This window comes from Lissotriton helveticus, chromosome 4_1, assembly GCF_964261635.1.
Source record: "Lissotriton helveticus chromosome 4_1, aLisHel1.1, whole genome shotgun sequence".
NCBI lineage: Eukaryota > Metazoa > Chordata > Amphibia > Caudata > Salamandridae > Lissotriton > Lissotriton helveticus.
The window spans coordinates 836,371,321-836,394,178 of NC_136063.1; the positions used below are offsets into that span (position 1 = coordinate 836,371,321).

At 49.1% G+C, this 22,858-nt stretch overlaps 1 protein-coding gene across 8 annotated transcripts in view; it reads left to right on the forward strand.

Annotated features, from left to right (window-relative positions):
- Window positions 1-22,858, forward strand: part of PTPN2 (protein tyrosine phosphatase non-receptor type 2) — a 456,918-nt gene that overhangs the window by 356,625 nt on the left and 77,435 nt on the right. For all 8 annotated transcript variants that reach the window (XM_078687490.1, XM_078687491.1, XM_078687493.1 and 5 more), the window contains one exon: window positions 21,258-21,419. In XM_078687490.1, the coding sequence (XP_078543616.1) occupies window positions 21,258-21,419 (162 nt within the window). The remainder of the gene's footprint in view (window positions 1-21,257; window positions 21,420-22,858) is intronic.

Sequence of the window (22,858 nt, forward strand, 5' to 3'; positions counted from 1 at the left end):
GAAACAGAGCTTGACTCTCCACCTGAGCCACCAATGGAGGAAAGTTCTTTGTTTGCAGTTATGTTTCGGGTGGCACCTTAAACGAGTACAATTGGATTTGCCAACTATTCATACTAAAGCAAATGTGTTAACAATGATCTTTTAATCAAGGCCAGCATCACCTGAGCCATATTGCCATTTATTGAAGCCCTTACTGAGGCTCTTCTGACTACATGGTCCAAGCCATCCTCATTCTCACTAATGGTTCGTCCTGTGGCATAGACCCGATCCTGGTGACCCAGACTTTCTTACCAGGCATCGTACACCAGAGAGACTGATTGATTGACCTTACTGAAGCCTGAACAAATTGCTCCCCGATCAATCCTCCAGATAAGAAATTGCAAAAACTTGACGCTTTCAGAAAGAGATTTTCTTTCGCTAGTCAAGTGTTAAATGTGCCAGTGCACTTTCTCTTGAGAAGGTACACCCACACGTTATGGGATATGGCCAGTGGCATCTTGCAGGCTGTCCCAAGGATTCTTGGGGCCTCTTTGGCCCAAATAATACAGAACAGTTAGGAAGCAGCTATGCGCTCCAGGCTTCCCAGACACTACTGACTGCAGAGGCAGAGCTATTGGCACCAGTGTCATACTTGGAAGGCATGGTTGGATTACATCAATCTGATTTTATGGAGATTTTCATAGGTCCCTAATGGATATGTCTTTCAATAGTTCTAGGCTGTTCTGCGAAAAGCGAATGCAAAACTGGAGAGATTTAAAAGGGACCGCTCAGCACCATCTCTGGGGCCATCAACACCAGCTGAACAATTTCCTCCCCAATAAAAAACTTCAAAGGCTATTCCAGAGGGCTAGCTTTCAGACAATACTAGCCCTTCCCACCCTTATTGGAACAGCTGACCCAGACCTTCCCAAGCTGTGGCCACAGCAATGGTAGACACTTTAAAATAAGTAGGGCACGCAATCCTGAGATTTTTTTCTCTCCTGTTGTAGCAGCTGGCAATTCACAATCTGCACTTAGGAGTTCCCTCCAAAAAACACTTACTCAGAGATGTATTCCATCAGGAATCGAAGGACTTCTATACATAATTACATTGCTACTTCTCTTGCCTTGGGTTCAAGGAAAGTCAAGACAGCCTGGGCCAAATCATCCTCATTGCCCTGAACTTGGCCAGCAGAGTGTGGTACCCAGACCTCCTGAGCCGGAGTCCGTGCCCTCTGATGACTCTTCTCCTTAAGGTGGATCTGCTCTGTTTGCAGCAAGATAGGGTTCTATGTCTGAATCGCCACAACTTAAACTTCCATGCATGGTGATTGAGAGGCAGCAACTGAATGTGCTTGACTTGCAGACTGAAGTGGTTGAAGTCATCCTTGCGGCAGACGCCCTTCCACAAAGTCCATCTGTGTAGGGCAGTGCAAAAATGTGTTGATTGGTGCGCTCAAAACACTGATCCCCACCCTCCCAATGCCCCCGTTTCACGCACCAACATTTTTAATGTTCTTTTGTTTGTTCTTTCCTTAGCGCAAGGCCTTGTGGTGGACACAGTAAACGTTTTTTTTTTTATTAGTCCTTTCAACCTTTCTTTGTTTACCTGACCATTGTCTTTGTTTAATTCTCCAGTCGTGGTTCGTTTTATAAAAGATTTGAGACTTTTCTTTCCCCTCTCCAAGCAATTTTTGTATGTCTCAACAGGACCTGAACTTGGTCTTAACATTTCTCGTGTGCCCGCCTTTTGAGTTGATGCTTGATGGGTGCTTTTTTTTTAACCAACGTTTGCCACTGAAAAGTCTTCCTATTTGTAATCATGTCAGTACGTTGCATGATTGAACTACAGGTACTTGGTGAAGCTACCTAACACCTCCTTTCTTGCAGACAGACTGGTACTGAGGGCCAAGACGACTTTACTGACAAAGGTCGCGACTCCCTTCCTTGTTCTCCAGTCATTTACTCACCAGTGGTTTTTACCCCACCTCACCAAAGAGGAGAGGCTCCATCAACTTAACCCTAAAAGGGCTCTGGGCTTTTATATCTACTTCACAAAAGACTGTTGCATGGATGATCAGCCCTGTCTGTGTTTACCTGACCAGCTCTCTTGTGTGGCACAGGTAGTGTTTTGTGAAAGGTTTGACTCTGGTGATTAGCCCAAAACCATTTGTTGTGCCCCAGTGAGATTTGAACTTGATCTTGACATTTCTCATTTGCACAGCCTTTGACCCAATGCTCAGCTGTTCCTTAAGGATTTTGACACTTGAAACTGTCTTCTTCAGTGCGATTATATCAGTGCGGCAGGTGAGTGAACTGCAGGCACTTTCGATCGACCTGCTCCTTCCTCACCACCTTTGTTCCTACACAAACTGATATTGAAGACCAGGGCAACCTTCGTACAGAAGATCGTGACTTCCTCCCATGATTGTTATGTCCGAGTTTGTTGGCTGTCTTCACCCCTCAAAAGAGAAAGATAGGTTTCATTGACTTCAACATGTTGGTGGGTTTCTATGGGCAAGAGAAAAGTAATAGTGTGCAAAAGAGAGCCCTCCAGCAGTAGATAGTCCTCTGATAAAATGGGTGAAGCACTGGCCAAAAAGCAGCCCCTTGAGGGTCCTTCCAGTTATTTCCACAAAGTCAAACACTACAATAGCTTTGGCGCGAGGCATGCATGTTCTAGGTGTTTGCCAGTCTGCAATTAAGTTTGCAAAACAATACAGCATTGACAGCCAGGTCTCATGGACTACTTGGTTCTGTAGGATTTTTCGGTCTGAGGCTACTCCTTGTACCCTCCAGTTTTGAGAGGTACTGCAGGTGAAGGTGAGGAATCTGCAGATGGAACGATCTATCCCAAGAACAAGTTACTTCCCATCATCAGCGCACTCTTTCTGGTGGTAATTCTAACTCTGGATTCCTCACTGTCCTCCTACCTTTTTACCATCTCAAAAGGTCCCAAGTAAGAAATCTGCACACTGTCTCCGGCAGTTTGTTCGATGCTCCGCTTTTGAGGGTGCAGAATGAGAAAAGGCAAAAGAAACAGATGCCAATGTGCATGGATGTTGCATATATGTGGCTCAGCACCATCACTTTCGGGACAGCATTGGAATCGCCATGAACGACATACGGCATTACCTACAGGTGGACAAGAGCATTGCAGGAAGAATTCTGTGGAACCAGTCTGGCACTGGGGGATATTCTGAAGAGGGGGAACCTGTGGTTAGATATATTGGCCACCAGAAAAGAGTGTTATCTGAAAGAAACAGGTTAGTATTAGATTCCTTACCTTAGAATATCCCCAGGCGTCAGTCTGGATCCGGAAACTTTTGCGTAGCAGTACCCCTGCGCGTCGGTAGGCGTCGTCTGCAGGCGTCCCCTGCGGCTCCGCGTCGTCGGCGTCGTGCGCCGCGATGACGTCGCTGGAGTATATAGACGCCGCCTCCGCGCGCTGACGTCAGTTCTTCTTTTTTCCGCGCCAGTTAGCGCAGATCCGAAGAGCAGTACTCCGGTCTTTTGACCTAGTGTTTGTAAAACTTAATCTTTCTACGGTGCCGGTAGGATGCCTGGGTTTAAGAGCTGCGACGAGTGCGACCGCATGATGTCGGTCACCGACCACCATCGACTCTGCCTCCGGTGTCTGGGCGCGGACCACGACGTGGAGTCCTGCGTCGACTGTCGGGCCTTGACTGGAAAAGCTAGGCGGGAGCGGTCCCGCAAGCTTCTCGAGCTCCGAGTCGAGAGCGGTCCCGGTCCGGTCGGAGGTCGAGGGAGCGGTCGAGGGAACGATCGCGGAGCCGCCATGGGCGCTGCGGGAGTCGCCACCATTCCTCCGGTTCGTCAGGTAAGCACAAGAAGTCGGGGCGTCGCCATCGCACCCCCGACTCCCCCCGACGCCCGCGTGATGCGGCCGGGGGCTCGGGTGGCCCCATCCCCGCGGGCCCGCGTGGGTCACCGACGCCGTCTACCCCATACCCGTCGGTCCCTGGGGAAGGCGCGTCGCGTGAGGAGATCGAGGCCTTCCTCATTGCTATGAGGGCGAGGTCTCCTCCGGCGGGGCCTACAGCGCCTGCGGGGCCGTCGGTCCCGTCTGGGGGCCCGAGCGGTTCGGGTGCTTCTGCCCCGACGCCGCCGGTGGCTCCGGTCCCGGCGCCGCTGGGTCCCTCAGGTTCGTCGCCGGCTGGTCTCCCGGCCTCTCCGGCGTCGGTTCCTTTGGGCCAACCCGTGGTACCGCCTCCGCGTGGTGCAGCGACTCCGCCGTCGGCTCCGGCCGGCGTCGGGTCCCCGGCACCGACGCCGCGCGGCGCCACCCCCATTCCCTCCCCGACTCCGGACACGGAGTCGGACCGGCGTCGGCCGACGCCGGATCCGACGCCGATGGGGCCCGTTGACCCCGATGTCTATATCGTCGACCCAGAATATGGGTATGATGAGGATGAGTATGGAGAGGGTTGGGAGGGGTCTGACGACCCTTTATCCCGTGCCTGCCAGTATGATGTGGACTGGGTAGGTGATCTGGGTGATGCCAGTGGCCTGGACGAGTCGCCCAACCCTGGGTTTGTCTCCCCGTCCCCTGTGGCGTCTGAGGCAGGTGCTGCCTATTCAGTGGTCCTGATGAGGGCTGCCAAGGCCTTACACCTTGAGCTCCCCGTCGCGAAGGTCAAACCGAACATTCTGACCGAAGTGTTTAAACCGCAGTCATGCCCCCAGGAGCCTCTGCTGCCGTTTAATGAGGCCCTGACGGATGTCCTTTTGGGCACCTGGTCCAGGCCCGCTTCCGGTGCACCGGTTGACCGGAATGTGGCAAGGCGTCACCGTCCATGCTCGGACGACCCTGCCTTTTTATCCACCCATCCCTCCCCGGAGAGTCTGGTGATCCAGGCCTCCACTTCGCAGTCCGCATTTCCGTCGGCTCCGCCCGATCGGGAATCAAAGCGGTATGACCAGTTTGGTAAAAAGGTCTTTTCCTCTTTGAGCGCTGGACTGCGGTCTTGTAATACCGCGTGCCTCTTGGGCCGCTACACCCACTCCCTGTGGGATACGGTCGAAGAGTGTTTGCCGCAATGCCCCCAGGAAGTGTGGGACAAGCTCACCCGGGCCTTGGTTGAAGGCCGGGATGCGGCACGGTACTCGATCCGTTGTGGTCTGGACACGACCGACTCCCTGGGACGGGCCATGTCCACGACGGTGGCGATTCGTCGCCATGCTTGGCTGAGATCTGCCAACTTTTCGCCAGACGTCCAAAATACACTCATGGACATGCCATTTGATGGCAGTCGCCTGTTTGGTGACAAAGCGGACCACGCGCTGGAGCGCTTCAAGGACTCCAGGGTCACGGCCAAGTCCTTGGGTCTTTCGACCCAGCGCCAGCAGACGGGTTCGTTTCGCCCCTTTCGTGGCCAAGGGAGGGGCGGTCCCACACGTGCTGCCAGCCACGCGCCGCAGAACGCTCCCCAGCGCGGTGGCGGCCGTGGTTTCCGCCGTGGTGGCGGTAGAGGCCAGCGGCGTGGTCAGTCCACGCCTCCCTCCGCTGCTGCATCCAAGCCTTCCTAGTCCGAGCTTTCGGGCTCACGTGACGCCAGTGGGTGGCAGGGTTCGCCATCACCACTCCCGCTGGCGCGCGATAACATCGGACAGGTGGGTGCTGCAGCTCGTTCGAAGGGGCTATGCCCTCCCCTTCGAGTCCACTCCTCCAGCCATGCCACCGCAGAACCACCGTGTGTCGGGGGACCACTTGACACTTCTGCAGGAGGAAGTTACGGCCCTCTTGGCCAAGGGGGCCATCGAGCGCGTTCCTGGGCCAGTAGTAGGGTGTGGTTGCTACTCCCACTACTTTCTGGTACCCAAGAAGGACAAGGGAGGCCTCCGTCCTATCTTGGACCTGCGGAACGTCAACGGCTTCCTCCGGAAGGAGAAGTTCAAGATGTTGACTTTGGCTCAGGTCTTGGCTGCTCTAGACCCACAAGATTGGATGGTAGCGTTGGACTTGCAGGATGCGTATTTTCACATCCCCGTCCTGCCGGCCCACCGGCGTTACCTGCGGTTCACGGTAGGCCACGAGCACTTTCAGTTTATCGTGCTCCCATTCGGCCTTACCAGCGCCCCACGGGTGTTCACGAAAGTGATGGCGGTGGTCGCAGCTCATCTGCGCCGGTTAGGGGTTTCAGTCTTCCCCTACCTCGACGACTGGTTGTTGAAGGCGGGCTCGCCCCAGACAGTCGTCCACCACCTTCAGACGACGGCAGACCTCCTGCACGAGCTGGGGTTTTCCATCAATGTGCCGAAATCACACCTGTGTCCCTCTCAAAAGCTCCTTTTCATCGGAGCGGTTCTCGACTCGGCGCAGTTTCGGGTTTATCCCCCGGAACGGCGGGTCCGGGATATTCAGGCTCTGATTCCCATCTTTCAGCCGTTATCCCGGGTTTCGGTCAGGTTGACGCTGCGGCTTCTGGGGCTGATGGCCTCCTGCATCCTACTGGTGCATCACGCCAGGTGGCGGATGCGGGCTCTGCAGTGGGACCTGAAGTTTCAGTGGGCCCAGCATCAGGGCAACCTATCCGACCATGTCCTGATCTCGGAGGGCACTGCGAGACAGTTGCAGTGGTGGCTTACGGACCGCGATTGGGTCAGAGGCAGATCCCTCTCCCTTCCCCAACCGGAGCACGTGGTTGTGACGGACGCGTCCCTCCAGGGCTGGGGTGGCCACTTGGGAGAGGCGGAGATCAGAGGCATCTGGTCTCCGGCGGAGTCCCGGCTCCATATCAACATGTTGGAGCTACGGGCGATTCGCCTAGCACTGAAGGCATTCCTCCCCTTTGTCAACGGGAGTGTAGTGCAGGTGTTCACGGACAACACCACCGCCATGTGGTACTGCAACAAACAGGGCGGTGTGGGGTCGTGGACCCTTTGCCAGGAGGCTCTGCGTCTCTGGCAATGGCTGGAACGTCAGGGCGTGACTCTGACGGTTCAACACCTGGCAGGTTCTCTGAACGCCAGGGCGGACGAACTCAGCCGTCGGTGCTCGGTGGATCACGAATGGCGTCTGAACTCGGACGTGGCGAGAGGCCGCTTTCAGCAATGGGGAGAGCCTTGGTTAGATCTATTCGCCACAGAAGAGAACGCGCAATGTCATCAGTTCTGCGCGTTGGAGTTTCCAAGACGGCACTCGCTCATCGACGCCTTTCGGCGCGAGTGGAGTTGCGGTCTGTTGTACGCCTTTCCGCCTATACCACTTCTGCCCAGAGTGCTGAAGAAGATCAGGCGCGACCGGGCCCAAGTTATCCTTGTGGCTCCGGACTGGGCTCGAAGGTACTGGTATCCCGAGCTACTCAGCATGACAGTCGGTCCCTCGATCCGCCTGCCCCTTCAGGAGGACCTTCTGTCGCAGCAGCAGGGGACGGTCCTCCACCCGAACCTGTCCAGTCTCCACCTCCATGCTTGGAGATTGAGCGGCGACAGTTGAGGCCATTTGACTTGCCTCCTGAAGTCTGTGATGTTATTCTGGCAGCCAGGCGTCCCTCCACAAAGTCGGTATACGCCTGCCGGTGGAACAGATTTGTGGCATGGTGCACAGCAAAGGCTGTGGACCCCCTTTCTGCCCCTCTGTCTGAGGTTCTCCTCTTCCTTCTTTCCCTTGCCCAGCAGGGCTCTGCTCTGGGCACTATCAAGGGCTATCTTTCTGCCCTTTCCGCCTTCTTAAGGCTACCTGATCAGCCATCTTTATTCAAGTCCCCTATTGTATTACGATTCTTAAAAGGCATCACGCACATGTATCCACCTGCTCCGTTCGTGATGCCTCAGTGGGACTTGAACCTGGTTCTGACTTTCCTGATGTGTGCTCCCTTTGAGCCTCTTCATTCCTGTCCTCTCCGTCTTCTCACTTTAAAGACGGCCTTCCTGGTTGCCATCACCTCTGCCAGGAGAGTGAGTGAGCTCCAGGCCCTTTCTGTTAAACCTCCTTTCTTGTCTGTTCATCCTGACAAGGTGGTTCTTAGGACTAGACCTTCTTTCCTGCCCAAGGTAGTCTCTGCTTTTCACATTGGGCAGTCCATCACCTTGCCCTCCTTCTTCCCGCCTCCGCATCCTTCAAAGGATGAAGAGCGGCTCCATCGTCTGGACCCAAAATGTGCGCTTTCATTTTACATGGATCGCACACGCCAGTTCCGGGTGGATGACCAACTGTTTGTTGGCTACGTGGGTGAGAAGAAGGGAAGGGCGGTACAGAAACGAACCATCTCTCGGTGGGTCGTCCTGTGCATCAAAGCATGCTACTCTTTGGCTCGGAAGGAGCCTCCTGTTGGGCTGAGGGCCCATTCCACTCGGGCTACGGCGGCTACTACTGCCCTGGGCCGGGGAGTCCCTTTGCAGGACATTTGCCAGGCGGCTACGTGGGCCTCGCTGCACACCTTTGCGAGGCACTACTGCCTGGACAGTCAAGTCCAGAGGGATGGCTTCTTTGGCCGTTCGGTCCTCCAGGACTTTCTGGTGTAGGTTGTATTGGTTCGCAGACCCACCACCGGGGTTGGTATTGCTGGGGTATCTATTCTAAGGTAAGGAATCTAATACTAACCTGTTTCTTTCAGATGAACAAGTTACTTACCTTCGGTAACGATATATCTGTAAGAAACAGTAGTTAGTATTAGATTCCTTACCGCCCCACCCATCCTCCCCGTTCTGCGAACTGATACCTAGGGTTAAGGACATCCCTTTCAGGGCCCTAGTTTCAAATGGCACCAGTGTTAGTTCTCACATGGCTCTGCGTGTTCTGGCGCGGAAAAGCTGTGTGCAAAGAACTGACGTCAGCGCGCGGAGGCGGCGTCTATATACTCCAGCGACGTCATCACGGCGCACGACGCCGACGCGGAGCCGCAGGGGACGCCTGCAGACGACGCCTACCGACGCGCAGGGGTACTGCTACGCAAAAGTTTCCGGATCCAGACTGACGCCTGGGGATATTCTAAGGTAAGGAATCTAATACTAACTACTGTTTCTTACAGATATATTGTTACCGAAGGTAAGTAACTTGTTCACCAAATTTAAGTAACTTATTCATTTGAAACCAAGGGTTATTCTGGATCTCTGCAAGTACTTTTTTTGCTGGCCTAAGTCCTTTTGGATGTTGTGAACTGGAGACTCCACAAACTTGCAGCATTGCAATAATCTACACCTGTTAACAGGCTGGGCATATTTGGAAGATAATTAGACTTTTGCCCTAATCGCCAGACCAGCCTACAGCCAGAAGAATCAGAATACCATCTTTAATGTGGAGGCTCCAACTGAGCTTGTGTAGGAAACTACGATTTGCTCCCATACACGATGTGAGATAATCTCTTCCCATGTGGTCATCCTGTATACAACGAATAAAGAAATGTACCACGTTACTCTAGGGTTAAGAGAGAGCCAGTAATAGAATATTCATTGAAACAAAATATATTGCAAACTGGTTCCATACACCATGAACTTAATTAGTTACAAATTAGTCCCATCCTTCCTATATAGTACAGTTACTGTTCTGTCTTCTTTAATCTGACTTCTGTTTCCTGACCAACCTCTATAATATTGAAATACCAGCAGCAACACATTTTCTGTGATACGACTAGACTACATGTCAAAATCTCAGGCATCACCCCCAACTCTCTCTCAAAAAACATTTTACAACACTACACTTTTAAAGCGTCTTAGATGTCTAATCTTGGACATCTCTCCTCTGTAAGATACGTCTAAGCACAGCTAATGCATCCAACATGCTGTATGTCTCGTCATCTGATCTGTCATTGATTGTCAGCTTTAGCAGACGTTGAGTGTCTGCTGGCCAAAAATGCGCACACACAACATTTTTCCTGTGTTCAGTTCTGGGGGGAGAAGTACTTTGAGTTTTCTCATGGGTATTGAAGGAACCGCCCAAGAGCCACTCAAGAATAGGGTGACCACCTCACTCCATGTCATCAGATACTGTTTTGACTTGCAAATTACTGCTGTCAGGTGTGCCAGCCAAATTATTTTAATGGAAGCAAAGCAAGACTGCAACACATATAATGGATTTTGCAGACATTCAAATGCCCAGGACTGGAAACTGTGTAAGTAATGACATCGAGTGAGGTAATCACCCTACTCCAACAATTTCTGTTCTATAGTAGGGCTACTGTATCTTTTCTGAAGTTGCCAGAAAATTTGGTACCCAGGCTTTCTAATTTTCCTTAAAAATCATTTCAGAAACATTGTAAGTCAGAATCACATTCCATTACCCACCATAAGATTTTCATACTGCAGAAGAGCAATCGCATCTCGAACAGCTGCTTCTTCTAGGACATACTTACTATGTAACCAGTGCTATACCCAGGAGGTATGCTAGTCACTTGGCATCCATTGGCATGCCCACTGTGACTAGCTTGGTCCTGCTAAGTGCTATTGCCACTAAACTCTGCCTTAATTCATCATTAAACAGTATGTCCACTAATGGCAGACTGACCTTTCACAGCAGAAAATCTACATTGTACACCTTCAAATGCGAAAGAATTCAGTCACCAATGCTTTTCTCGTGAACATGCTTTGGGAAATACTTGGGGGCAGAATGGGGCTTTTCAAGTAATATAAACCATTGCCTTTCTAAGATAATATTGTCACCCTTTCATGACGCATAGTAGACTTCAGCCCAAGATTCTGTGCCTTGATCAGCCAGCAGTATTCTGTATTTGTTATATGCACTGCTACATCACATAGACAAAATACAAATAATAATTTGTCTGCAACATTATTTTGTCAGCTGAGTTACGTTGACGTTATAGCAATAATGATACATTTGTTACCCAGTATTGGGATATCTTTCATAGATTCACATGCCTGAATCATTCCCCGTCGCCGAGGCGTGAGTCCCACGGTAAATAAAAAAGCAGTGTCAAAGGTAGATAGCAGTAGTAGGCCCAAAAGAAAAAGGCCTGAGGCCTAGATCTTAGTAGCCTATCCACATCATTATGCTAAAAGAACCACACTTTGGTCCCAACCAATCCGCTATAAGCACCCTCTAGAACACTCTCTGCAGAGCCAGTTCTCCTCAGATTTTCACTGCACGTCGTGTGGAAGGGAGTCTCCCTGATTGCCCCTCAGTCTTTTCTTAAATATGTCTGACATGAAGGCCTTGTTCAAGCCCTGCAGAACCTGCGACAAGAAGAGAGTCCATGTTGATGATCAACATAAGGACTGCATCTACAGCCTCTACCCGAAGCATGAGGCAAAAGATTGTAAAATTTGCTGTACCTTCCCTTCTAAAACCCTCAGGGATAGGGAGGCAAGAGTCCTGTTGTGGCTTAAATCCTCTTTGGATGAGGAGGATGACAGAGCCTCAACTTCCAGCAAGAGAGCTAGATCACAGGACAGTTTGTCTAGTGAGGGGAGAAAACACCTCAAATCCTCCCACTCTACTTCTGGCCCTTCTCAGAGGTCTCCTTCTACAACCTCTGGGCTTACACAGTCTCCACAGACTTCTGCTCTCAAGGACTCTCAGAAACAATCTTCTAAAACAGTGAGTAAAAGCCTCTCAAAATCTATGGCTTTCCCTCTATCGTCGACGATTTCTGTCACTCTTCTGCTCCTTTGTCGACGGAGACTATTTCTACTTCGTCTATCACATATCCTATACTGTCGACGAGGATTTCTGTAGTATCTAAGAAGACCATCATCGGCGAAAGCCTCATCGTCAAAGCCATCATCGAAGCATACGTCGACGAAAGCTCTGTCAACGAAGCCTCCATCGTCGACGAGAGAAGTATCGTCGACGAAGATACAGGTACCTTCTACGCCGTCGACGGGACAGTCGTCGACTGCGTAAAAGGTACCTGATCCGTCGACGATGATCCCATCAACGACAATTACGTCGACGTCGAGCCCGTCGACAACTCTAGCAAAGAGCCCGTCGACGACAAGTCCAGCGATGGAAATCCCGTTGACGATCAGGCCAACTACAGTGGTTTTACCTGCTCCAACAAAGGCTTTGGTTGCAGCTTCAACTTACTCAACGCCTGTCCCATCTAGGAGCTTTCAGCTCAAAACATTTCAAAGGCATGACTATTGCAATATTTCACCTCTTACTCCGACGCATCTCCTGGAAACATATGCGCAAGAATAGGATGACTATTATGAGGACGAAGAAAGGCCATTTGGAATAGCTCATCATCCTTCTGAGCTGCATATAAAATGTCAAGATGAGGAGGATGAGGAAGAGGATTACAGCGAGCAATATTACCAGGAGAACATTGTCATCCCGCATCATAAGGTGTATCATAGGCAAGTTCGCCAGTCTGACACTAGCCATCCGCCTCCAAATCTTATCCAGGACTTAAAAGCCATGCTTGCGGATTATAGGCAGCGATTTCCACCACAGCAGGTGATTCTTCCACCACCTCCGCCTGTGACAGTTCCAGATCCTTTACCTCCACCTGAGGCTCCTATCCCGATGCCGCCGAGTACAGAACCTCCTCAAGAACAACAGTCACAACCTCCTCAAGATCCAGACACATCCTCTGAAGAGGATGCTGAAGAGGGTGAATAACCAGAAAACCCTCATGTTTATCCATGGGATTCATATATTATCCGTATGCCTTCACCACTGATTCCTCTACCATCTGATTCGCCACCAGAGGATATAGGGGGGTTTCACAATCTCATGCAGCGGGCTGCTGCCAGATTTCAGCTCCCTGTTACTGTGGAGCACACTGAATGTTCCCTTCACGATTTTAAAGATGAATCTAGGAAGATTACCAGGGCAGTCCCTATAATTGATTATATATGGAACGAAGGGGTCAAGATCATGAAAAACCCTGCATCCGTACCTGCGGTGCTTCCACGGATAGATAAAAAGTATCATGCTCCAGCTAATAGCCCAGCTTGTTTCATTGGGCACCCTAGACCTGATTCTGTCATCTCTCAAGCTGCCCAGCAGCGGTCTAAGAACCCGGCAACACCTATTACGACACCACCAGACAAGGAGGGATGTCGTCTAGATCTCAATGGAAAAAAGTTTTCAACTATGGCATCTGCTTCCATCAGGGCAGCTAATTCTCTAGCCTTCATAGGGCGTTATGACGCCAAATGTGGTCAGATATGGCTGGGTTAATTGACCTCATTCCTGAAGACAGAAGGCAGGAGGCACGGAAGATCTTTCTAGAGGGTGAGCGTGCTCATCTGAAACGATAGATTGCGCACTGGACATTGTTAACACAAATTTTAGACCGCTAGCTGGAGCTGCTGTTCTCAGGCGCCAGGGTTGGCTCTAAGCCACCACCTTAAGACCAGAAGTCCAGACAAAGATTGGACATAGCCTACGATGGCGAATCGTTGTTTGACAAACATATCGATGAAGCCCTCCAAGCAATAAAGACCGATACGGACACGGCAATATCTTTGGGTTCCTTACAATACAAACGTGGAACATTCAGAGGCGCTAAGGTGCATGGTTATTCCTCTAGAGGAGGTTACCAACAACAGAACAGGCAGTACCAGCCCCAATATAGGCAGAACTACCAATCATCGTACCGCCAAACCAATACGGCTAGTTTCTCTCGCCAGGGGGGTCGAAAGCGATCCCACAACCAAGGGAGAGTCTGGCAGAAAGCAGTAATCTTAGCAGGGCGCCAATCACACTTCTTCCCCTTCCCGTGGGTGCAAAAATTTCAACTTTTGTGGACAAGTGGCGAGAAATTACCTCCGATCAATGCGTTCTAGACCTGGTGAAAAACGGGCATACCCTAGAATTTGTCACCAAGCCACCTACCACTCCGCCCAAGGGACCCCCCCCTCATGTTCACTAATTGTTCAAAGAAGCTCTTACAATGCTCCTCAAGAATGCTATAGAGAAGCTCCCAGTACATCAGAGACGGGCCGATTTCTATTCTCGTTAGTTCCAGATAAAAAAGAAATCCAGGGAATGGCGACTGATCCTGGACCTTCACAACCTGAACAGATTCCTCAAAAAACAGGAATTTCGCATGGTCACCCTCTCAGAGATTCTAGGTTGCCTAAACGAGGGAGATTTTATGGCCCCTCTGGGCATGGAAGATGCTTACTTCCACATCCCAATCCATCCCAAACATCGCAAGTATCTCCGCTTCACTGTGGCTGGCGCCCATTATCAGTTCAAAGTACTCCCGTTTGGACTAAAATCTGCTCCAAGGATCTTCACGAAATGCCTAGCTCCTGTTGCAGCAACATTACGATCCTGGGGAATCCAGGTATTCCCGTACTTGGACGATTGGTTAATCAAAGGTCCTTCTCTCTCTGGGGCTAACTGTGAACAAAAGCAAATCCCAGTTACGTCCGATTCAAGTCCTTCCTTTCCTTGAAGCTCGTCCAGTGCAAGGCATTTCGGGTCTCAAAAAGAAAGGCATTTTCGGTTTGCATGTTCGCCTCACTCCTGGGGATGTGCTCTTCGGCCATAAACCTCATCCCCTTGGCACGACTCAGAATGAGACCTCTGCAAGAGGATTTGCACCTTCAGTGACAGCAAGCTTGTAGGATCCTACAGCGACATCATCAAAGTCACACTGCGCATGGTAGACGCTCTACATTGGTGGTCACAGATAACCAATTTGGCACAAGGACTCACGTTCATACAAAATGTCCCAGATTTTGTTCTGACCACAGATGCCTCCATGGAAGGATGGGGAGGACATCTCCAAGATTTGCAAATACAAGGCAAGTGGTCTCAACTGCACAAACAGCCTAGAATTGCGAGCAATTTTTCTATCCCTGCAAGCTTTCCTTCCAAGAATTGCGGGCTCGTCAGTGCTGGTTCGGACAGACAATACCACCAGCATGTTTTATGTGAACAAGCAAGGAGGGACAAGATCAACAACTTTGTCAAGAGAGGCTCAAGAATTGTGGGAATTGGTGACATTCCACAACATAACCCTCAAGGCAGAGCATGTCAGAGGCCTCAACAATACCCTTGCGGACACGCTCAGCAGATCCCTCTCAGACTGTCACGAGTGGGAACTAGAGCACATTCAAGTAAACAGAGTATTCCAGACATGGGGCAAGCCGACATTGGACTTGTTCGCAACAAAACACAACAAGAAATGCCTATATTACACCAGCAGATATCTGCAACAGGGATCAAGGGGGAATGCCCTGTCCATGTGATGGGTCAGGGATTTGTGATTGCGCTTTTACCCCCGATACCTCTAATCCTGAGGGTGTTACGCAAGATGAAATGGGAGAGCTGCAGTCTCATCCTGATTGCACCCCGATGGCCACGTCCGTACTGGTTCCAAGAACTTCTATCACTGTCCGTGGACCAGCCGATCCGTCTTCTTCCAACACCCACGATGCTCTCGAGAAACAAGGGACAAGTGGTTCACCCAGATCCTCAGTCCTTAAATTTACACACATTTATTATTAAAGGGGCTTATAAAGCGCCTGGTGACGCCTCCCGGCGTGTCCCCGCGCTGTGGAGAGAGAGTCTTAGAGGCTGAGACCAGAAAAAAAAAAACAGGCAGTTAGAGGGTAAAAATATGTTTTCAGCAATTTCCTAAAGGAGGCCTCATTTTTTTCAAGTCTGATGAGCGTGGGGAGGGTGTTCCATTTCCTAGCAGCAAGGGTGCGAAAGGACTTGCCTCCCATCCTAGCTTTTTTAGGGAGCGATGTTTTAAGCAGCCCCATTCCCTTGGAACGGAGAGATCTATTAGGCTCGTACGGTAAAGCTAAGTCGGACATATATGAGGGGGCTTTTTGATGAATGATCCTATGGCACCAGAGGAGTGCTTTGAATAGTATCCTCTTCCCGATAGGCAGCCAGTGGAGGGAAGCCAGGGAAGGTTTGGAAGGAGCTCTACGGGGGAGTCTTAGCACTAGGCGTGCGGCTGAGTTTTGCAGAACTTGTAGTTTTCTGATGTTTTTGTCAGATGTGCCCAGCAGCAGCACATTGGCATAATCTATTCGGGAGGTAATAAGTGCCTGAGTCATGGTGCGCCTGGAGTTCAGAGGGAGCAAGTCCAGGGTGCGATTAAGAGTTTTCATGACTCCAAAGCACTTACCTACTATTTTTTTGACATGGCTGTCATAAGAAAGCTTGTTATCTATCCAGACACCCAAGTTCTTGGCTTCCTGACTAGGTGTTGGTAAAGGTCCTAGAGAGGTAGGCCACCAGTCTTTCGTCCATATTGTGTCTTTTCCTCCTATTATAAGTACCTCAGTTTTTGTGCCATTTAATTTGAGGCAGTTTTTGTTCATCCAAGCTGCAAGCTTGCTCATGCAGGATTTAAAGTTATCGGCCTCAGAGGAGGGAGCTTGAGATAGAGAAATCAAAAGTTGAGTATCGTCGGCGTAAGAGACTAGCTCTACGCCGAACGATTGGACCACCTCTGCCAGTGGAGCCATGTACAAGTTGAACAGGGTGGGACTCAGGGCAGAGCCCTGAGGTACCCCCTGTCCCAATGTCATGCTGTCTGAGAGAAAGGTCCCTTTTTGGACCTGAAAGCTCCTGTTGGTAAGGAAGGCTTTCAGCCATCCCAGAGCCTCTTTGGTGACCCCCGCCCGGTTTAGACACTGTAGCAAGATGGAATGTGCTACAGTGTCAAACGCGGCGCTGAGGTCTAGCATGATAAGGGCCATGGTCTTGCCCTCGTCGGCTCCTTCCCGCAGGGTTTCAGTAGCTCTCAGGAGTGCTGTTTCTGTGGAGAAGCTTGATCTGAAGCCTGACTGTGATGTGTGAAAGGCATTTTGGGCTTCAAGATGGGCCATAAGTTGGACATTGGCAATTTTCTCTGCTAATTTAGCTAAATAAGGTAGCAGGGAAATAGGACGTAGATTCTCCAATATATCCTGACTCATGTTAGGTTTTTTTTTATGGGGAGCACTATGGCTTTCTTCCATTCTGCAGGTAGACAAGCAGTGGAAAAAGATATTTGAAGTATATGTCTGAAGTGGGGCTCTAAGACCGAAAGACTGTCTGCTAGGATTTTGGGAGGCGCGGGATCTCGTGGAGAGACGGATTTAATGCTTTTGCAAGTAGACACTAGAATATCAGCGGAAGGAACGAAAAAAGCACATAGATGGGATTGTGTGCGTATGTGGTCTTTACTCTCAGCAAAATCAGTGCCAGGTTTTATGTTGCTAGAAAAACTAGCATATATATTTGTGATTTTGCCAGAGAAATATTTAGCAATTTTATTGCAAGTTTCCACTGAGTCATTATGGGAGGTAGGACTGGAGTTAATTATTGATATTTCCTTGAATATCTGGAAAAGCTCCTTCGAGGAGTTTTCAGCTTCCAGGATCCGGTTATTATAATGAGAAGCTTTGGACGCGCGTATCTTTTTATTATATTCTTTTAGTGCTGCTTTGTACCGGGCTTTAATTTCAGGGCAGAAGTTATGACGCCATTCTCTTTCAAGCTTTTTACAAGCAGTTTTGGCACCCTGAAGCTCCTGACTAAACCAAGGGGCCGTTTTATTTTTCCTCGTGGCGTTGGTTACCATGCGATTGGGGGCAGTAATGTCCAGAGCTTTCGTGATGCATACTTGTAAATGTTCATATGCTGCCTCACATTCTAGTCCTTTCGGAGGCCCAGCATCTTGGAGGATTTTTATGAAAGAGTCTATGGAAAAGTTTTTCCATTTCCTACGTTTGTAGCGCTGTGAACTTTGTTTGTGATGCTCAGTTCCATCTAGTTGGAGTAGTATAGGGATAATAAAGTGATCAGACCAGGGCACTGGCTGGGGAGATAGGGTCTGAACTCCCTTCCAGTTCCCAAATACAGGGTCCAATAGATGTCCTTGTTGGTGTGACGGTTCGATGTTTTTTAACTCTAGTTGTAAGGAGAGTAGCTCAGATATGATGTCTACCGCCTCCTTATCTAGGGAGTCCTCAAAATGGACATTTAGATCACCTAATACTAATAAACGAGTTTTCCTAAGTGCTAGATGGGTTAAGGCTTCCATAAGAGTAGGAGTAAAATCATAAAGCCTTCCAGGGGGACGGTACATGAGAATACCGGAAAGAGAGTGATTAGGTCCAGTGGTGATGGTGAAAGAGCCAGCTTCACTATGGTCCACCAAAATGGGAGAGAGGGTGCATTCCATAGGAGCTTTAGTCGCAATGGCAATGCCACCGCCTCTGCCATCCTTTCTATCCAGTCTAGAGAGGGAATAGCCAGGTGGTAGGGCCTGAATGATGTCAGGATCTGAATATTCATCCAGCCATGTTTCCGTAAGAAACAAGATATTGATATTATCATCTTCAAGTAGATGAAAGATTTCTGTACGGTGTTTTCGCATAGATCTGCAATTAAGCAGAGCTGCTTTTACTGTGTTTGTCGCACTGTTGGGTATTACATTATTATCTGGAGCAAATGTGCATACACTACAGTTCTTTATCGATAGAACATTCATAGAGTGGTTACAGCATAAGGGAGTGTGGGGCTGAAGATCTAACAATTCCTGTCTGCCATACCTTATGGTGGTGGGTGTAGGAGAGCCAGGGGTTATGGCCCCGCGCCCCGTCCGGCCGCGGACGGGCGCAGACGGGCTAGACTTTGGCTCGACTTCGGCGCGCTTCCGGCGCGCCCGCTGCACGCGTCCGCTGCGCGGTCGCTGACCTAAGCACATTTATAGCGTTGGGAGGGGTCGTTAGAGCGCTGACCTGTGATCCCTGAGCCCGTAAGTGCAAGGCTCCTCCTCGCCCTCCGCATCAAACGCCCATGATTGGACGCGGCGGACCGGGGCGGGAGTGGGAGGAATACCAAACAGCCTGAAAATGTGTAGCAGTGATACAAGTGTTAACAGGTAAAAAACATACACTGAACGTTTTTTAAAATAGCCTCAATCGCTAAATTAAAACACCCGCTTTGAGAACAGCGCGAGCAGTGTAGTTAACAGCAGTTTAAGCGCTAAGTGGATAGAGCCCGCCTCTGCCACCGGCAACACTCTTCTCCACAGCGCGATGAAACCCAGCTGACCTTAAGTAGACTTTCCACTCACAGCGTCGCTAGAGCGCTGACCTGTGATCCCTGAGCCCGTAAGTGCAAGGCTCCTCCTCGCCCTCCGCATCAAACGCCCATGATTGGACGCGGCGGACCGGGGCGGGAGTGGGAGGAATACCAAACAGCCTGAGAATGTGTAGCAGTGATACAAGTGTTAACAGGTAAAAAACATACACTGAACGTTTTTTAAAATAGCCTCAATCGCTAAATAAAAACACCCGCTATGAGAACAGCGCGAGCAGTGTAGTTAACAGCAGTTTAAGCGCTAAGTGGATAGAGCCCGCCTCTGCCACCGGCAACACTCTTCTCCACACACATGGCTCCTGATTTGTGTGCTACACACACATGCCTCCTGATTTCCTAGAATTCAAGGACCTGGACATCCCTCAGGATTGTCGTGACATCTTAGCTAACTCACGAGCTCAGAGCACAATTAAGACTTATCGTCTTAAATGGAAAAGGTTTTGCTGTTGGTGTGAGAATAACAAAGTTCCCCCGACAGAAGCTCCTGCGGAACAAATTCTTCCCGATCTACTGCATCTAACTAGGTCTTGACTCACTTTTTCATCAGTTAAAGTTCATCTAGCCGCAATGTCCAGATTTAGAAAAAGTGCTAAGCTGCCTTCCTTATGTTCATCCTCATTAATCAAACCGTTCTTGAGAGGTCTTTTTCGAGCCTTTCCTCCGGTAGGACCCCCTCCACCGGAGTGGGAACTTAACATGGTACTCGCACAGTTGATGAAACATCCGTTCTAGCCCATCCACAAGGCAGAGCTCAAATTTCTCACATGAAAAGTCGCTTTGCTTGCTGCTCTAACATCTGCCAGAAGAGTGAGTGAAATTCAGGCTTTCACGGTAAAGGAACCATATTTAAATTTCTCTCAGGATTATGTGACCCTCCGGACTAATCCTACATTTATACCTCAAGTGCCGTCACAGTTTCACCTCAATGAGCCGTCCTCCTTCATGCTGCTTCTTGGTTTCTCATTTCTGTTTGGGTTACAGTGAAATAGAAAACCATGTACACAAACTTCCAATTGATATAAATGTAGGAATTGTGGGAAGTTTTTGTGCAGTGTAAAAATGTTTATTTTGCTTTATCAACCAGACCTAGAGTTCCATACCAAGTCTGTGATATGGTCTTCATTTTAAAACCAACTCGTAATATATATTTATAAAAATGAATGTCAAACATAGTTTAGATTCAGAGCTGCTTTCTTGGGCTATTTCGGCAATATATATCTTCACCGTAAGGTTTTTTTAGAGAAAATTTGGGTATTTCACTAGGGAAGTTTATCTCCACATTTTTTCATCCGGATGAAGTAGTCTCTCTCAGTGTTGTTGATTGCACCTATCCGCCTGCCCGGTTCCTTGCTTGCCTCCTACTGTTCCGCTCATCCTGTTCCTTGCCCCTCCCTGAATTTCTTGCCTTTTTGTCCGCCTCCCACCCCATCCTGCACTGTTGCTTGTGCCCCCCTCCAACCCGCTTTGGTGCTTGACTCTCCCTCCCACCTTTTCCCGTGTTGCTGCTTGCCCCCTCTTGCCCCATCCCACGTTGTTGCCTCCCTCCCCATTCCGTGTTGTTGTTTGCCCGTCCCGCGTTTTTTGTTCCCTCCCACCCTTTCGCCCTGTCCGAATAGGAACTTGTAAAGCCAGAAGTTCGCATAAGTGAGACCTTTTGTCTTTGCTTATGCTTGTTTTATGCTGGTTATATACTGACATCAAGGATCTGGTCCCACTATTAAGAGAGCTTGAATTTCCAGAAATCCATGTCTGTTTTCTGTCTTTTCTTGTTAGTATCGGGATCTTCTAAGACTTGAAACATTATTTGCCTAAAGTGTGACAGATAAACAGAATATTTCCAAATCTAGGCTGATGTATTTAGATCTAGGTAGGTGATTGCTGCCTTGATTGTAGATAGTAGAGGAAGCATTGTGGGTGTCTACTGTTGTACTGTGATCAAATATGTATGTTCTTTTCTGGTCATCATACATGATTTTATTGGTTTACATTTTCCTGCTTTATATATGTGATACAAATATATTTTGTATACAGAATTTGTTGCTGGCATTTGATTACAGCAGCTGCTGCGGTATCAAAGAAATGAAGTAATTTTTTTTTTGTTTTAGTATGTTGCGAACTCCCACTAGTGATAAATTCTCTATTTGTATTAAAAAAACGTATCAGTATGTTTCTACTTCAGCGTTAATATGTCTGTATGTGAAGCATACCAATTAAAAGTAATGAATGAAATGCAAAGTATTGATTTTTGTTTTCTAAATAGTTTTTTTGTTAACAACTTTTGTTGCAGATGGAAAAAAGAAAAGACCCGTCCTCTGTAGACATCAAGCAAGTATTACTGACTATGAGAAGCTACCGAATGGGCCTTATTCAGACTGCTGGCCAGCTTCGGTTTTCATATATGGCTGTCATCGAAGGCTCAAAAAGTATATTAAGAGGCTCCACTACACAGGTTAACATTATAGCCCTAGATCTCCACAAAATGAATGACTTTTTTGAGAATTAAGCTCCTAATATGGTTTAATGTAGCACTTCGTGCGGCAAATGGTTACTTTAGAAAACTTCAACTGTAGAAGGCTTGACAAGAGAGGCGATTTAGGCGTTGTTTACTCAATGTGGATGTAAGGATTTCAATTTAAAACCGTGCATGCTTGAATGCGTGAATGAACTAGCTCAGCCCTGGGGCCCTATTATGTATAGGGCGCACTTTCCCTGTTTACGCCTAGTTCACCTTAAAACAGATAAGCTGGGCGCAAACGGAGAAAGTGCGCCCTATTACATAGAATGCGCTGCCCCCAGGTCAGCCTCAAACGCGTGATTCCCTGGGGGCAGCGAATTCAAGTAAAATACGGAGCAACTTTGAAGCAGCGCTGTCGGTATTACAGAAGGGGCCACACAAGCATCTGCAATGCCAAAGTGCCCTGGGGGCATGCAATGCAGGCGCAATCGCCTGTTGCGCGTCCGGGGCACTCTCTGTAATTCGGCCCCTGACATTTCACTCCTGTGGGTGCCTGTGCGTGCCTGTGCGTGTGGGTGTGTGTTTTACCTAAGAGGCCTTGATGTCTGTCTACAGTCTGTAGTGTCCTGCTAAGCTCTCTGAGGCAGAGTGGAAGTGAGGAACACTTGGCATTTGTTTACTGCAGTCATTCTTAGAGTTTTAGCCTAGACTCTAGGCTAAAACTCTAAGAATGACTGCAGTAAACAAACTCTCATCTCTCTCCTGCACATTAATCACTGGTGTTATCTTGACACTTTTATTGTTGCTCGAAAACTGCTAATGATACAGGGAACTTTGCAGTGCTTTTAAAACTGGTGACTGCGGACCCCCTGGGAAAGTGTCAAGGACCCCTGGGGGTCCGCGGACCACAGTTTGGGAAACACTGGCCTAGAGCACTTGGCAGTAAGGGAGTTTTAGTTTTGATTTTCCTATTAGAAGAATTGACATCCTTCAGTTAGGTACTGGCTGAAAATCTAGGATTGTCTTAAAGTGTCAAGTGTATGCTAGGCTCACTCTGTATTTGTGAGGGAGGATTGTGTGAAGTAAAATAGGCACTCACATGAATTGAACGCGCAAATGGTTTGATTGCTGTTGATGAGAGATTTGCAGGTGTCTGTCTGCCTATCTTGTCTTCACAATCCATGTTAAAGCTTGTGAAACTACAATTAGGCATTCACTGAAGACTTTTGTAAAGCCAGGATATCAACCAGCATCTTCCACCCAAACGTTAGCAGAACCTGCAACACCTCGTTAGTTTGTGGTTCCAAGGGGCCTGTCCTCCAAGTATTCTGTAATGATTGCATTGCCATTCAGCATGTCAAAACCTGTCTCTCTAGCAACCCTTATTCCACCATCCGAGTAGCCATACTCTACCCGTCCTCCCAACGGTCACC